Below are 17,707 nucleotides of genomic sequence, written 5' to 3'. Positions count from 1 at the left end.
TATACAAGTTCTTGGTACTCGAGTAGCTATTTTAAATACAATAAGCCAAATCTTTGGAATTCGAACACCTCTTAGTCATAATTATAATATGCTAAAGTAATAATTACTCAAAAAATTTGCTTTTTTTTTTAGCAAGGTTTCAGTTGTCTAGTCATTTTTATTTAGTCAATAAGACCCATTAACAAGCTTCCGTTAAGAGAAGACTAGATTTGGAACTGTGAGGGTGTTCTAAGGGTAGAACTTATTAGCCAAATATGTGGTTGTAGCCTGTTCAATAATACAGCAATTACATATCACACTATGAAGTATTGTTAAGCATGTTAATAAAATTGGAGATCTAAACTCTTATTTGCATTTCATTATTAAATATAATTTCTAAGAAAAAGAAATTTTTCAGTTATCTGCCAAAATGTTCAGGAGAAAAAAAAGCAACAAGGATACTATAAGCCATCCATTTTTGAGATGTTTGTTGAAAATTAAATTTAATGTTCAAATCTGAAGATAGAAAAAATTTCCAACAGTGGGGGAAAAAAAAAGAAAGAAAGAAAATGAGGAAAAGAGTAGATGCCAATGATAAAAGCTACATAGGATAACACTGATTAGTATCATCACATTAATTCATGCCAAAATATGATAATTAGAATTACTTTCACTAACAAATAAAACATATTTCCTGGTAGTCCCCACTTGTGTCACCTTGAACTTTACCAATCTGATTGCTCATCATTCAGCTAATCATCTATAAGGAAAACACTTTTAGATCTTGCAGAACTTTGGATATAATTAAATACAGCATCTATCCTATTTAATACCATAGAATTTACATTTCATACTATACTCCTGCTTAATACGGAAGTTTAAAAAATTAATCTAAAACAAGTTTTCCTACATTTCACCCAATTCTCTCACCCTCAGTTTCAGCAGATGACTCTCCCACGTTCCCCCACCACCATCCAGTGGCAAAGCAAGTAACTGCAAGCTAAATGCAGCTGCACTCCACCAACCCCTTCAACTTTCTGCCAATAGAGTGAAAAGGACAGAGATCTGAGGAGTATGGTACACACTTAGGCAGAACATTTTAAGTTTCTCTTACTTGGCACACACTGTCCGTTTCATTAAGTTTCTGGCAATTTCTTCAGAGGGAATACTAAGAATCCAAAATGGAGACTGGAAGAAAAAATAACAATATATGACATGTCTTAAGTGGGTATGTAGCCTTACATATACTTATTCAAGAAGTCAATAAGGAGAGATTCCTAAAATACCAGATCTGGCTCTAGCTGAAATAAAAACCATTCTGTCATAAAAAAGTAAATTATTTTAATAGGTGATTTTTTTAAAGATGGATAACATAGTACAGTGCAAAAACACTTTTATAAATAACACTACAAATAAGAAGATCAGCAAATTAAATTTAAGGATAATTTTGTATTTGTCCTTTTAAGTAAAAGCTTGGCTAAAATAATTAATGCATATATACCCCAAAGTAAAATTTAATTTTTTTCTTTTGTTGCTAATCATTCCTTATAATACAGCTATGGTATTTTAATTCCTAAGTAATATATTTCTTTATTACTAAATAATCCCTCTTTTCCTAGGTAGTTGTAGCCACGTAGGAGTGGAGCAGGGAACAAAACTCACTGCTTTTCTGTAATAATTATGATGGAAATTCATAGAATATATTTTTTAATTATCTTGTATTTCTATTATTTTATTATTTCATCTAAGGGAGGAAAAAAGTTCCAGGTGCATCAGAGAGATTTCCCCATTCCCCTGTTTCGATACCCAAGAATACAGGGGTTTTTAAGCTCCACCTGTATAACTCCTTGCCAGAACATAGCAAAGCCCAGGCAGGACTGGTATTCAGTTCATCACTCTAATCCCATTACACCCACCCTCTCTCTCCTTTCCTCCACCTCCTCTCAAGTAAAAATGAAAATCACTCAGGTATACAATACCAATACCAGGGGCTTTCAACCTCAATTCTCTCATATTTTGCAAGAAATCCTCTCTGCCATAGCCAGTCTGTCTCCTTCCAATATTTACACTACCTTAGAGAAAATTTTCAAAACAATTCAAAAAGGAAAAAAGATTGTCATCTTAGTATTATTTTTATTAGGAAAAACATAAAAGCAGCCTGAACGAAAATGAAATGGTTAAATTTTGGTAGAGCTGGTCAAGGGTAAAGAGTATGCAGCCATGTTAGTGATGAAGGGGATGTAGCAACGTGTTTGTATTAACACAACTAAGTGAAAAAGACAGAATTCAGAAGTTCATGATCAGTAGGATAATAATCATGATGGGAAAAAAAGATATGAAAAAAGACTGGAAGACAGTATCCCCAGATTATAAGTCAAGTCAAACAGAAAGAATTGTGATTTTTTTTTCTACTTCTACTTTCCAAACTCTATTACACAGTGGCCAATTACCAAATGCAAACCTCATAAACCCACAAGCTTACAAAATACACAGTTGAAAACTTTGAAATGATTCCCAATATAAGACTTAATTTCAGATACTAACATTATAAATTCTAATTCTATGTTGTCAACAAGACAGCCCATTTTTTCAATGGAAGGACACAAATGCAAATCATGGTACCACTGTTGAATTAAAAATTACAAACTAATATAATAAATGAATAGTTGCAATAAATCTAAATTAGTTTCCAAAACTACAAATTTTTCCAAAATATCCTATGTATTCAATGGCTCCTATACATACTTAAGTAAGCACATAGATAGAAATTTAAGATTTGCAGTTCTTCTCTTCAAATCTCGAGCTTCCATGTACAAGTAAACCACAGATGGTCTAATAAAAAATACAAATTCAACTTACCTTTCCGTATGTTTCCTGACCGCTGGTGAACTGACCTCCAAAAAGCGAAAGCAAAGACTTTATTTCCTATAATGAAAATATTATAGAGCAAATACATTTTACCATTGTACTTATTTTCAATGAGTTTTTAGTAAAAAGCATTTATAACAAAACACATCAAAATTGGTTTCTTCCAAGAATGTTACTAGAATTTTAGTTTATATCATTTACACAACAAATATTACATTCTGCATAAATAAAAAAAGAATTGCTAGAGGATGCTGTAGAAGAGATTCAGAACAGATAAGGGCTTATTCTTACCTATCTTCAGATTTCTTCTGTCCCTCAGAATTCATAGGAAATTCTGCAGGCAGAGTATGAAGAGTAATAATCCCTCAATAGGTATTAGCAAGAAAATTAAACCATTTTGGTGATGTCATATTAGGCAAGACCTTATGCCCAGCAGCCTTGCATAGGAAAACACTTATCCATTAATTAGTTGCTCCTATTTTTCAGCATTAGGAACATACTATTTATCCTAATGAGAGAGGGACAGGGACAGACACTGAGAGCCACTGATGTGAGCAAAGATCCAAGGGAGGACTAAGGGACAGAAACCCCAGTGTCTTAATTCAATTTCTCAAATTGTTTATGGAAGAGAACTGGTTAGAAAAGAAATAAGCAGCAAGTAAATTATTTGGGGCATTCCTAAAAAGAACCCTGAGGATGTGAAATTTTTGGTTGTATATATGTTACCACAACCAAATAAATATAAATAAGAACCCTGGGGGACATCAATGCCAACTGTTTAGTGGGGAGTGGCTGAGCTAACAAATTGATAGAGACCAAGAACAAGGGCAAGCAGTTTTAAGTAAGTTTCCACAGGATTGCCTGCAGTGGTTACAAAAGAAATTTTTTAAAATCCCCCCCAAAAGTAGGTATTTGGAAACTATCTCAATGACTTGCAGGGCTTAGTACAGGAGCTGGTACATAACAAGTATTTGATAAGTATTTACCAAAGAAAATGACCTCCCTGCCTCAGGTGCTCAGATACTGCTGTTACATAAATGGCAGTTGGCTCTCTTCCTTGGTGAAGTAGTTTTCAAAGAGTTTGGAGGGAAATCCTCTACCTTTTAGTTTATTAGAGAGGATAAAGATAGAAAAAATACTCCAAGAAAGCCAGAACTAAAAAATGCTAATAAGTCAAAAGATTCAACCCTGTGATACTAGTTAATGAGAGAATAAATTCCTCACATTTGAACCAAAGAAGTACATAGTTCTTCTCAAAAAGCAGTGGCTCTCAAAATTACCTGGGAGATCCTCAAGGTCAAAACTATTTTCATAACAATACTAGTATAGTATGAGTCATTTTCTTGTTGACATTAGCAGTGATAGTGTGCTACCGCCTTAACAAAAATCAACACAGTGGCACCAAACTACAGTAGTAGTCACAGAGTCGTACTATTCACCACCATGTGCTCACATTAAAAAACAATAAAAATAAAGCCAGTTTCACTTAAGAATGTTTTTCATTTAATTTCTTTAATTAGTGAAGTTGTAGGTTTACAAAAAATCATTTAAAAATACAGAGTCCCCATTTACCCCTTTATTATTAACACTTTGCTTTAGTGTGGTACCCTTTGTTACAACTGATAAAAGAACATGATTGCACTATTAACTACAGTCCATAGTTTACATTACAATGTATTTTTTCCCAATATACCACCCCTATACACCTTGCATTCATGTAGTAAATTTGTTATAATTCATGAAAGAACCTTTTTGTATTGTAATATTAATGTTTATGATAGGTTTCGTGGTGTTGTACAGTCCTGTCTTATCTTTTCATTTTTATTCTAGTAACAAATATACAACCTAAAATTTTTCCTCTTTTAACTATATTCACATATACAATTAAGTGCTGTTAATTACACTCATAATGTTGTACTATCATCACCACCAACTTCCAAAACTTTCCAAGCAAGTCAAACAGAAATTCTGGACATATTAAGCATCAATTCCCCACTCCCTGCCCCGACCCCAACCCCTGGTAAGCTAGATTCTAGATTCTAAGTGTCTGAGTTTGCTTATTCTAATTATTTCATATCAGTGAGATCATACAATATTTGCCCTTTTCTGAGGAACTGCTAAATGTCACCAACAGCAGCTGTGCCATTTTACATTCCCACCAGCAATGAATGAATGTTCTTATTTCTCCACATCCTCTCCAAACCTTATAATTTTCTATTTTTTCAAGGGTAGCCATTCCAGTAGATGTGAAATGGTATCTCAGTATAGTTTTGATTTGCATTTCCCTCTGGCTAATGATGTTGATCATCTTTTCATGTGCTTTCTGTCCATTTGTATATCCTCTTTGGAAAAATGTCTATTCAAATCTTTTGCCCATTCATAATTGGGTTGTCTTTTTATTGTTAAGTTGTGGGATTCCTTTATATATTCTGAATATTAAACCCTTATCAGATAAGTGGTTTCTAAATACCTTCTCCCATTGAGTACAGTCTTTTCACTTTCATGATAAAGGCTTTTGATGCACAAAAGTTTTTAAATTTGATGAGGTCCCATTTATCTATATTTTTCTTTTGTTGTTTGTGCTTTGGGCATAAAGTCTAAGAAACCATTGCCTACCACAAGATCTTGAAGATGCTTTCCTATATTTTCTTCTAGGAGTTTTATAGTCCTGGTTCTTATATTTAGGTCTTTGATCCATTTTGATTAATTTTTGTGTATGGTATGAGATATGGGTCCTCTTTCATTATTTTGCACATAGATATCCAGTTTTCCCAGCACCATTTGTTGAAGAGATCATTCTTTCCCAGTTGAGCAGATGTGGCAGCCTTGTCAAAAATCAAATGACCATAGATGGGAAGTCTATTTCTGACCTCTCAATTCTATTCCATTGACCTTTATGCCAATACCATACTGTTTTGACCACTATAGATTTTCTATTTGTGTCTTTGGATCTAAGGTGAGTTTCTTGTAAACAACATATAGTTGGATCATGCTTTTTTTGTCCATTCTACCAACATGACCTTTGACTGGGAAGTTTAATCCATTAGCATCCAGTGTTATTACTGTAAAGACAGGACTTACCTCAGCCAATTTGTTCTTTGGTTTTCATGTCATATCTTTTTTTTTTCTTTTGTCTCTTTTCCTTTATTGTACCCTCCTTTTCTGTACAGTTGATCTTTTGAGATGTATCTGACAAATCCCTTTCTCCTTTTTATTTCTGTATTTTTTCAGAATACTTTCTTCGTGGTTACCCTGGGGTTTATATTATACAACCTACATCTATAAGCTACTAATTTGAAGAGATAACAACTTAGCTTCATACATGCTCTCCATTCCCATATCCCTGTTTCTTCTCTTTATGTTTTGTGCATCCATTCTGAGGAAATATGCCTTCTTCTTGCTCCCCTGTAGTCTGACCCTTATAGAGAGTACAATACTATTGGGTTTTGCACTTACCCTTTTAATTACCTTTATTGAAGACCTTCCTTTCTTCACTATTCCAAGACACTCTCTCCTGTCTTTTCCTTTCAACCTGCAGGATTCCTTTTAGTAATTCTTGTAGGGCAGGTCTTTCATTGATGAACTGGTTTAGTTTACTAAAAGCTGCTGGGAAAAATATACCAGAAATGGGTTGGCTTTTATGATGGAAATTTTTTAGGTTAAAAGCTTTCCGTTTTGAGATTGGAAAAATGTCCAAACCAAAGCATCATCAGAGAGGCTATCTCACTGAAGGTCAGCTGCTAACGATCCTGGATTCTTGCCACATGGCAAGACACAATGGTGGTTCTGCCACTCTGGGTCTCTGCCTCCCTCCAGGCTTACTTCTTCCCCAAGCTCAGCTGGGCAATCAGACACATGGCTCATCTGTCTGCTCTCCTCCAGGCTTTGTCTCTTCCACCTTCTTGGGTTTCTCTGTCTCTGCATGCTTTTTCTCTGTGTGCTTGTCTTCAGTCCTCCATTTATTTATAAAGGACTCCAGCAAGAGGTTCAAGACCCACCTGACATTATGCCTCACTAAAGCAATCCAATTAAAGTCCCAATTGAATCCAATCCAATCAAAGGGTCCCATACCTACAGAAATGGATTAGCTCCAAGAACACGGTATTTTCTGAAATCTACAAAAAGCTTTAAACTGTCACACAACTCTCTTAGTTTATCTATGAATATTTTAAACTCCCTCACTTTTTTTTTTAAGATTTATTATTTATTTATTTCTCTCCCCTTCCCTACTCTCCCCCCGCCAAGTAGTCTGCTCTCTGTATCCATTCGCTGTGTATTCTTCAGTATCTGCTTATATTCTTGTCAGCGGCACCCGGATTCTTGTCTCTTTTTGTTGTGTCATCTTGCTGCGTTAGCTCTCCATGTGTGCAGCACCATTCCTGGGCAGGTTGCACTTTTTTCATGTCGGGCGGTTCTCCTTAAGGGGCACACTCCTTGCGCATGGGGCTCCCCTACGTGGGGGACACCCCTGCATGGCATGGCACTCCTTGCGTACATCAGCACTGCACGTGGGCCAGCTCATCACATGGGTCAGGAGGCCCTGGGTTTGAACCTTGGACCTCCCATGCGGTAGGCAGGTACACTATCCATTGGGCCAAATCCGCTTCCCTCTTTCATTTTTGAAGGACAGTTTTGCTGGATAAAGAGTTTTTAGCTGGCAGTTTTTCTCTTTCAGTACCTTAAATATATCAACCACTGCCTTCCTGCCTCCATGGTTTCAAACAAGAAATGGGCACTAGTTTTATTAAGGATCCCTTATATGTGATGAATAGCTTTTCTCTTGCTGCTTTCAAAATTCTCTTTATCTTTGGCATGAGACATTCTGTTTAGTATGTACCTTGGAGTAGGTCTATTAGGGTTTATTCTGTTTGGAGTATACACTGCACTTCTCGAACATATATTTTTATATCTTTCATTAAGAGCTGGGAACAATTAGACCATTATTTCCTCAAATATTCTTTCCACCCCCTTTCCCTTCTCTTCTCCTTCTGGGACACCCATGACATGAACGTGTGCATGCTTCATGCTGTCACACAAATCCCTGAGACACTGCTCTATTTTTTCTATTCTTGCCTCTATCTATTCTTCTGACTCTATTGATTCAATTGCCCTGTCTTCTAGTTTGCTGATTTTTTCTTCTGCCTGTGTGGATCTGCTGTTGTATGTTTGTTTTAGTGTATTTTTAATTTCCACTATTGTGCGTTTATCCCTTATAATTTCTGTTGTTTCTTTCTAAAATTTTAAATTCTTCTCTATGGTCATACATTGTCTTTTTAATATCCTTTATCTCTTTATGCATATTTTCCTTCATCTGCCTGAACCAATTTAGATTTGTTTAAACCTGTTTGATTAGGTGTTCAAAATTCTGTGTCTTCTCTTAAGTTTTAATTTGTTCCCCTGACTGAGCCATATTTTCTTGTTTCTTTAGTAGGACTTGTAATGTTTTAGTGAGGTCTGGGCATTTGATGTGTTAACTCTGAAGCTGTTTCTCCTCTTGCCTAGGGTTTTATTGTTGATTGGTTTTGTTTTAAGGCTCTTCTTTGACTCTTGGTCCAACTTATTCTGGATCTTTAGAGTAGCCTGTGTTTAACTGCTCTGATTTTCTCAGTTCTTCATCTGGTTTTTTTGCCCTGGGTATGCAGTACAATGTTTAAGATTGCACTTTTTGTGCAACTGTTTCACTTCTAGGAGAATGTTTCCTTTCCTCTGTTCCATTCGTTTTTGCGCAGAATTTTCTCCCCAGTTCTTACGATTTGTTTAAATTCTCTCCCTCACTCAGTGGTCTCATTTCTTTTTACTTTCCAGTTCTGGGGTCCTTCCTGTCTTACAGCAGCTCAGCCCCCCTCCCCCCCCCCCCCCCAATCCCTGCTTTATTTTTTTTAACAAATCAATTTTATTGATACACATGAATAAATATACAATTCATCTAAATTGTACCATCAGTGGTCTTTGCTATAATCACATGGCTGTGCATTCATCACTTCGATCATTATTAGAGCATTTTCATTACTTCAGTAATAATAATAATAAACACAAAACAGACAAACAAGAAAATTCCTCACTTCTCAGTCTCCCTCTGCTTCCCCCACTGTAGACAGCTGCTATTTCTGGCTACTCTACCCAAAGTATATAATCAATGGCTTTTAGGAAAATAACAATGCTGTACAGTCATCATCTCAAAAATTTTAGAACAATTTCATTACTCCAAAAAGAAAAACTCCATATCCCTTAGCATTCCTTCCAGACCTACATAACCACTCATCTCCTTTCATCTTTATAAACTGATTTATATTTACATTTTCTATAAATGGAATCATATAATATGTAGTACTCTGTATCTAGTCTCCTACACTTAGAATAATGGTGTTTTTTTTTGTCTGATATTAATATTTTATACTATTAACTTATATTTGTTCAGCTTCAAAGAAAAATAGTCTTATATACACAATTCTACCCATATTCATATTTCACATAATATATTTAGTTCATAATACAGCAATCATACAGTATTTGTCCCTTTGTGTCTGGCTTGCTTCACTCAACATAATGTCCTACAGGCCAAACCCTCACATTTTCTGTGAGGTTTTCCTGCTGCCAATTTCTTCCCCCACCCCAGAGACAGAGATGAGGTCAACCTAGAAAGGTCCATTTTGCATTTAGATGGTCCAGGAAACAGAAACTAGATCGAATGTGCACACCCCTTGCCAGCAGTTCTGCTGCAGTTTCATTTTTCCCCCGGAGGCCCTCTTATATACAGCCCTCCTTAGCAGCTTGTGTCACACCTTGGATCTCTGCGTGCTTGGGTCCTTGTACCTGAATATACATGAGGTTCTAACTTGCTGCTATGAGTGGCTCTATAGTCTGCATATGTGGAACGAAGGTACCCAGGCTATGTTGCCTCAGTACAACTTCAAAGTTGCATGGGACCAAGTAAAAGGGAGGAATCCAGACTAGTGAGTCCGGGAGGGAAATCTCCTACCTGGTCTTACAGATTATTTTTCTTTTTGTTCACTTTAGCATTTGTGGAGTATTTCTCCTGTCTCTATTGTCCTTTATAGTCCTAAGCAAATGCAATGTGTCCTTTAATAGTTGATTCTGAGCGGAGACTTTTCCAGATGATGTCTTACATTGCCATATTGATTATGTCACTCACCAAGGATGTTTTTGATAAAGAAATAAAAATTACTTAGGTTCTTAAATCTCAAGACTTTTGACGTAACAAAATAAAATTTTGATCCTTAAGTACATGTCTTCTGTATGACAAATGAGAAGCATGCACAAAGCTTGTAAAAGATATGCTACTTATCCAAGTATATAGTTGTACAAAGAAAAGAACTGAGTAACTGAGTTGTAAGCAGAACTAAACACAATTCCTATGGGACACTATTTTTACTTGAAAAAATGATAGACAAACTGTTTAGTCACATTTTCATGGTACATTTACTTGTAAATGAACAAAGTGAGCCTGTCACTTCAAGGGAAACAACTGACGTGTAAATTGCCAGTAATAAAACTGAACTTTCAAACAAAATTAAGAAACAGGTAGGGATTTGCCCCCATGAACGTGACAACTTCCCAATACTTAAAGGCTTTTCTATTGAGATCAATTGATAAATGTGATTTTTTGATAATGTATAGTAAAATGTGTCAGCATTTGGGATACATACACAACTCAGTGAACCAATACTTTCCAATTTACCAATGTATGATATTACAAAATCATGTGTGGGTAAAGGACCTTTTCAGAGTGCAAGGTAAGACCAAAAGGTTTCAATGCAAGGACAATTGAAAAGTTCACTGATAAAGTTTTAGATTCCATACTACCACTTGTTGACTTTTGATGTAGTATCAAAGAACATTCACAATTATCTGAAAAAGCTATTATTTATCCCTTTCTAACTAGATATCTGTGTGAGACCAGATTTTCTTCACATATTTCAATAAAACAATATTGTACCAGACTGAATGTAAAAGCAGAAATGAGAATCCAGGTAGCTTTCCTTAAGCCAGACATTAAAGAGATTTGAAAAAATGTAAAACAATATCATTCCTCTCACTACATATTTTTTAGAAAATAATTACTTTTCAAAAAAATATTATTTATGTTAACATGTAATGGATTTACTATTATTCAACAATTTAATATTTTTAAATTCCTCAGTTTTAATTTCTTATACTGTAAATATTAATATCAATACATACTGAAGTACTTGATAACTTTTAAAAATGTAAAAGGATCCTGAGACCAAAAAATTTGAGCACTACTGCCATAAACATTTGTTCTTAAGACATTAAGAGGGAAGCAGATTTGGCCCAATGGATAGGGCGTCCACCTACCACATGGGAGGTCCGTGGTTTAAACCCCGGGCCTCCTTGACCCGTGTGGAGCTGGCCCATGCGCAGTGTTAATGCGCGCAAGGAGTGCGTGCCACGCGGGGGTGTTCCCCACGTAGGGTAGCCCCACATGCAAGGATTGCGCCCAGTAAGGAGAGCCGCCCAGCGCAAAAGAAAGTATAGCCTGCACACACGGAGAGCTGACACAACAAGATGACGCAACAGAAAGAAACACAGATTTCCAGCGCCGCTGATAAGGATAGAAGCAGTCACAGAAGAACACGCAGCGAATGGACACAGAAAGCAGACAACTGGGGGGGTGGGGAGTGGTGGGAAGAGGAATAAAAAACAAATCTTTAAAAAAAAAAAAGACATTAAGAAATCCTAGACAACAGAAGATGCAAAAAAATAACACCACTAAACCCTGAAAGATAAGAAAAGTAGTGGCAGTTTGAGATTACCTGCTAGAGCAATGGGATCCAAACTCTCATACACTAATAATCACCTAGGTGAACTAGTTAAAATGCAGTGTTCAGGGTCCCACATCAAGAGATTCTAGTTTCTAAGTGAATTGGATTAAGTACCTGGAACACTAGAAGAAACAGTGTTCTAGAAGAAACAAGAAACAGTGGTTCTCAAACTTTGGCGTGCATCCAAATCACCTGGAGGACTGATAAAAACATAGATTGCTGGGCTTCACTGCCACAGTTTCAGATTCAGTAGTTCTAAATGAGGTCAAAGAATCTGTAATTCTGACAAGTTACCAAGTGATGCTGAAGCTACTGGTCTAGGGCCCCAAACCTGACAAAAGGAAACAGAGGGCACAAAGGCCAAAGTAGGAAAATGGAGGGCATATTTCAGGGGGTGATGGGGGCTCAGTTTTGGCAGCACTGAGGGCATGGGGAAAGTAGGAGAGGGGAAAGGTCAGTGGTAGGCCTTGAAAGTCACACTAAGGAGTTTTGTCCTTGAGACCAAAAATGCATGAACAGAACTGAGTCTTGGAAGATTAACCAGGCACAAGGGTAAGATACTAACTAAGAAGAATTTAAAAGAGAAGTTGAAGGAATAGGGATGCTCTTCTCAAAACTACAGCCTTAGCACTCCACTCCCATTCCACTGACTCACTGTAGGTATTCACCTTCCTTGGTCTCTCTTAGTTCTACTTCAATGTCCTCTAAGTGGTTTCCTCTCTCTGGTACTTGAGAATTATAATCCTAAAATACAAATGATCTTGTCACTTCCTGGCTTTAAAAAAAAGTCAACACCTCCCCCATTAAATCTAAAATAAAATCCAAACTCCTTGGATGGCTTCATACCACCTCAAAATCTGGATCCTACTTCATCCCATCCCCCATACACCCCAATACCCTAAACTACCATAATCAACTATGCCTCTGTATTTGTGCACTTGCTTTTGTTTCTCATTGAACTGGGTTTTCCAGTCATCCTCACCCAAGGAACATCCCTTTATCAATTACGACCCAATAAAATATTTCCTCCATAAATCTCTATGCTCTTACAGGACCCTTTTCACTGGACCTGCCCAGCAAAACATGAATACAAAATCAATACCAAAACCTTCCTTCATAATTCCTAAGGCCAGTAGGTTGAACATTACTGAGGAAAATCACAGAATCTTGGCACAATTATAGATACATGATTTCCCACTCCCAGATGAGTTTTCGGCATTGCTTTAATACCTGTGTTCTCTACTGATCATTTTACTTGTCCCTGTCAGCTCTCTCCTTTGTGTTCAAGGACTATTTCAAATTTCACTGTTTTTCTCAAATTTCCCATTCAACTGCTATTCCATCTTTCTAGAAATAATAGAGTCATTCATTACCTAGAGGCAGGCCATCAGGCAAAGCCACTGCACAGCCTCCTAACCCTCATTTGCCCAATCTTTCCTTTCTTGAAAGACTGTTTCCCACTGCGCCCTTACACCCATTCTCCTTCCCCTCAGGTTACAAAGATGCTCCATTTCTCCGTTGTGGGGAGTTTGGGTTGTGGAGGCTAGGTCCCCTTCAGAACCACACTCTTACTTCTTATGCTCTTGATACCAGTAATCTGCCCTATCTCTTCTTCCTTGTTTTCCAAGCGACTAGTAACCAAACAATCTGGCTTCTCCTCCTAAAACTCTACCCAATAGCTCTAAGAAAAGTCACCAATTATCTTCTGAGAGTGTCAGTGGACATTGGACATTTTTCCATTTTTATCTGACCAAAAACAACTGCATTTGAAATTATATATTTATCCCTGCTCCCTAAAACTTTACCCTCCTGATTTACACGACCTCACATACTTCCTATTCGGACACTTACCTTCTTCATGGTTTCTTCTTTCTGATCTGTCCTTAATAACAATGTTCCCAAGCACCTTTTCTGACCCACCACTCTTTTGCTCCTATACTTTCTCTCTGTGTAATTTCATCCTCTCTCCTAGTTTTCACATGCAGAAGACTCCCAGATATTTATCACCAGTGCAGATCACCCAGTGATATTCTATGCATATTCATATCTCCACCGCATCCTGGTCATCTCCACTTGGCTGTCACACAAGCCCATCAAATTCAGCAGAACCAAAATCTGAGCCTTAAATCTGCTCCTGTTCTCTATCTTAAATGGAGACACCACTAACCACATCAGGAGTCATCCTTAACCAGTCCCTCTTCTACCCCCATGCCCTGCCACATTCAATCAATGATCAAGCCTTGATAATATTATCACCTAAATATTTTCCCAATCTGTCCCCAACCTTTTACCCCTTACCCTTGTTTAGGCCTTCTTAATATTGGAACAAGACTATTCTAACAGGCGCCGAACTAGTCTCTGACTTTAGTCTTATTCCTTCAAATCCATCCCCATCTTGCTGTCCAAGCAATTTTTTTTAAAAGTCTGATTCTTTCACTTTTTTGCTTAAAACTCTCAATAAATTCCCCTTCCAAATTCCAGGGCATTTTGCATTTTGACTCCTATCTAACTGTCTTACCCTCTTCTTACCACACTCTACCACGTTTGGTGATCCAGTAATAATGAATAGCTGTAATTGTAATTCACTTATTTCTCTTCTTGGCTAGGCTACCTTTTAACCATCATTTACATCACAGTTCGAGTGTCATCCCCTCATGAAGCCTTCTTGAACATCAAGTCACACATACCCACTTCTCAGGTGGATTAGATTCCCTTTCCATATGTCCTTATATTACACTGCGCACCTACCACACTGCCACGTTATTTTATAATTTTATGAGTAGATATCTGCTCAGCCCTTGACCTAAACAGTAAGCTCCTTGAGGGCAGAGGCTGTCTTTGTCATTGCTGTAAGCCCATCGCTGGGCATATTCAATTACAGGCATTCTGAACGCATTTGGTGAATGAATAAAACACTTTCGCCAACTTCCCAATCACCACCAGCCCCACAAGTCGCCAAGTGTGGCCCGCATATTTGACACCTAAAACAATGCCCTGAGTATTTCTTTCCTATGTCTCTATCTTCCTCCTGGAGTAAAAGGTCCCATCAGAAACACCTGCCTAACTCCGGTACCAGGCACACAGGCAGAGGAATGAACGAAAATCCTTAGCCAGATCTAGAAGGACTGTCTAGGACTCCTTCACATACCCACTGCCGCGTTCGAACCCGCCCCAAAGAGTCTAGGGACTGGGGGCGCGGGATCGCCCCAATAAGCACAAATTCCCGCATCCCTGCGTGGTCAGGCTGCGCGAGTGGCTCCTTCCCACACACTATCTCCCACCCCGCCGTCCTCTCGGTCGGAAGTTGCAGAGGGCGCTGCGGGCTCACCGGCAGACGGAACTCCAGGTGATCCTGCGCCAGGAGCAGCAAGTATCTGTTCACGGGGCCGGGTAGCGCCATGGCAGCCGCCTGCGGTGCGCCTGCGCGACCCGCGCAGCGTTCCGCCGGGCTTCGACCCGGGTTCCCGCGGAGGCGGAGCCTGAGGGGCGGGGAGCGAAGCGCTGGACGCGGGCGCCGGCGTGACGCACGGCGCGGCGGCGTCGGAGTTCCCGCTGCTGGGCCCGTGCGTGTCCTCGCTGCCAGGTACGTTACCGCTCCAGGCCCCGAAATCCGTAAGCAGCTGGTGTAAGGGCCGGTGTTGTGTTCAGGAAGGGGCTGCTTTACGGTAGTGAAGTTCCCGGCTACTCCCACATGGAACGTATTTCCAGCTTTCTTGACAACTCTTCAATTGTACTTCTAAAGTGCGCTGCCTTTTCTTTGTAAACGCCTCGAACCACCGCAGGCTTCAGAGACTGCCTTAGCTGGACCGCTCAACTTACATTTAAGAGACTTCGTGTATTTTTTTTTTTAATTAGAGAAGTCGTAGGTTTATAGAAAAATGCATAAAATACAGAGCTCTTATATACCACCCTATTATTTTTCCACAACTTTTCAAGGACACATTCCTTATTAGCCAATTAGAATAAGCTCATCAAGCTTATTCTAAGTAATTAGACCAAGATCAAGTACTCAATAAATATTAAGTTGTGTTATTTAGTCCATTCACGCTACCAACCCACAATGTTTAAACTGTAAATTTAAAACATTGGTGAGGGTTGTTTTAACTCTTCCACTGGTATAGATTTCACAGAGCTTATAAAATATATTTTCACAATCTGTATGTCTACGTATATGTGTTTATGTGTTACTGCCTTTGAAAATGTTTAGTTCTTGGCACTATTGAGACCAACTTCTTTTGCATTTCATCATAATAATGAGCAAAGTACAAAGTATTAAGTATCGTTTATATCCCCAGCACCATCTGCAGGAACATAATTGATACCTAATAGTAGGAGAGTAAGAACATAGCCTTTGGGGTCAGTCCTCAACTCAAACCTCAGTTTTGCCATTTGCCACCTATTTGCTCTTGAGCAAATTTCTTAACCTCTCTTACTTTCAGATTTGTTGCCTAAAATGAGCTAATACTGTCTCCCTCAAGAGGATGCTATAAGAGCTCAGTGGAATAATGTAAGTAAAGTGTCTAATATAAAACCTGGCATATTGTACAGGGCCAATAAGTGGTATCTATGGAGAAATTTTTCTTCTCTAATAAAAAAACTACATGAGAATTCCTCTTAAAAAGAGATCTGCCTGTGTTAGAAAAATGTCTTGGTAAGTCCACTTGGGGTGAGTAAGTCCCTGAGAAACAGGTGATTCTTGGCCCTAATGCTTCAGAGAAGGGACTAATGAGACAAGAAATGAAAGTTTTCTTCTCTTTGAGAAAAGAATCCAAGGTGGAACACAGAACCAATGAGATGTTAGGGAAAGAATGTATAGTGCTTGATACAACCCAGAACTTTTCAAATCTTCAGTAAAATTACCAAACACATGAAATTTTGATGGGGTATTTTTTTATGGGATATCGAAGCGTCATTTGTTTTCTTGACTGGATTAACATGATGCTGTGCAGAGATGAGAATACAGAGCCTAGGAGAATCTGGAAGGATTCAGGTTACATTGATTTCACCTGGGATCCTGTGAGCTAAGATGCAGGAAATTGTGCCTTCCATTAAATTTCCGCACCAGAAATGAGCAGGAGAGAATCTGCACCATGAATTGCAAACTGTTCGATACACTGCTTGGGGAAGTTGAGATCCACCTCCACAGGCCACAAGAGTTAATGTGGAACTACTCCGAGGTGAATTAGACTGCCTTCAGGAAACTCATACCCTTAACTGTTAAATGATTTTGAATGGCAGGAGAATCAACTCTTAAGAGATGTTCTCTCATTCATTAAGGACAGACAACTGAGAACTTGCGTGCATCTTTGCAATTCTGGCACCTTTAATGTTTTTGAATAGGACTCCATTTATTACTTCCATTGGCCAGAAATTGTGAGCCAGGGGTATTATAACATCACAGCACTTTACTTCATTTAAGCCGGTTTTTTTTTCCTTTATTTTTTTTAACAAAAATTAAGAAGCATTATTTCTAAACAAAGAAGGGCTTTTGGTAAGGAATTTGTAAACCCTACATGCTCACTTAAAGCAGATGTGCAGCATACCCTCTAGAAAAGAACAGATTCTTTTTAAAGAACAATACATGGTGTGACAATTTGAGTTTTGTGAATCCCAGAAAAGACCATGTTCTTAGAACTAAGCAATTCCTGTGGGTGTTAAGACCTTCTGATTAAATTCACTTAAAGGACCTTTGATTAGATCACTTGATTAGATCCCTATAAGTACTTTGATTGGACTACATCAGTAAGGCGTGACCCAGTGCCCCCTTACTGGATTCTTATATAAACTGAGAACTGGAAGCAGAAACACAGAGGAAGGAAGCCACCACTTTGACCCTGCCATGTGAGAGTGAAAACTAGAGAGAGATAAAGAAGGAAAGTGAATGTGGCTCAAGTGATAAGGCCTCCGCCTACCATATGGGAGGACCTGGATTCAATCCCTGGGGCCTCCTGGTAAAAAAGAAGAGAACGCATGCCTGCACGGTGAGCCAGCACCCGAGTGGTGAGCCAAGAGCACGTGCAGTGAGCCAAGTGCCCATGTGGTAAGCTGAGTGCCAG

At 38.3% G+C, this 17,707-nt stretch overlaps 1 protein-coding gene and 1 long non-coding RNA gene across 3 annotated transcripts in view; one reads left to right on the top strand and one right to left on the bottom strand.

Moving 5' to 3' along the window:
• The window catches only part of TRMT11 (tRNA methyltransferase 11 homolog), a 59,817-nt gene extending 44,719 nt beyond the window's left edge, over positions 1 to 15,098 (bottom strand). The window contains exons 1-3 of one of the 2 annotated variants that reach the window (XM_012529230.4): positions 14,980 to 15,098; positions 2,839 to 2,904; positions 1,094 to 1,167 (exon numbers count right to left, since the gene is read on the bottom strand). In XM_012529230.4, coding sequence (XP_012384684.1) covers positions 1,094 to 1,167; positions 2,839 to 2,904; positions 14,980 to 15,051 — 212 coding nt within the window. In that variant the 5' untranslated portion in view covers positions 15,052 to 15,098. The remainder of the gene's footprint in view (positions 1 to 1,093; positions 1,168 to 2,838; positions 2,905 to 14,979) is intronic. The other variant, XM_004469053.3, reaches the window with a different exon arrangement.
• Positions 15,099 to 15,182: 84 nt separating this feature from the next.
• LOC131280447 (uncharacterized) lies at positions 15,183 to 17,505 on the top strand. Its single transcript, XR_009188044.2, has 2 exons — positions 15,183 to 15,234; positions 16,091 to 17,505. It is a non-coding gene; the product is annotated as an uncharacterized lncRNA (long non-coding RNA).
• The last annotated feature ends 202 nt before the right edge of the window (positions 17,506 to 17,707 follow it).

This window comes from Dasypus novemcinctus, chromosome 11 (genome assembly GCF_030445035.2).
Source record: "Dasypus novemcinctus isolate mDasNov1 chromosome 11, mDasNov1.1.hap2, whole genome shotgun sequence".
NCBI lineage: Eukaryota > Metazoa > Chordata > Mammalia > Cingulata > Dasypodidae > Dasypus > Dasypus novemcinctus.
Note: the sequence above shows the minus strand (reverse complement) of the source record. Positions and strands in the feature narration are given on the sequence as shown.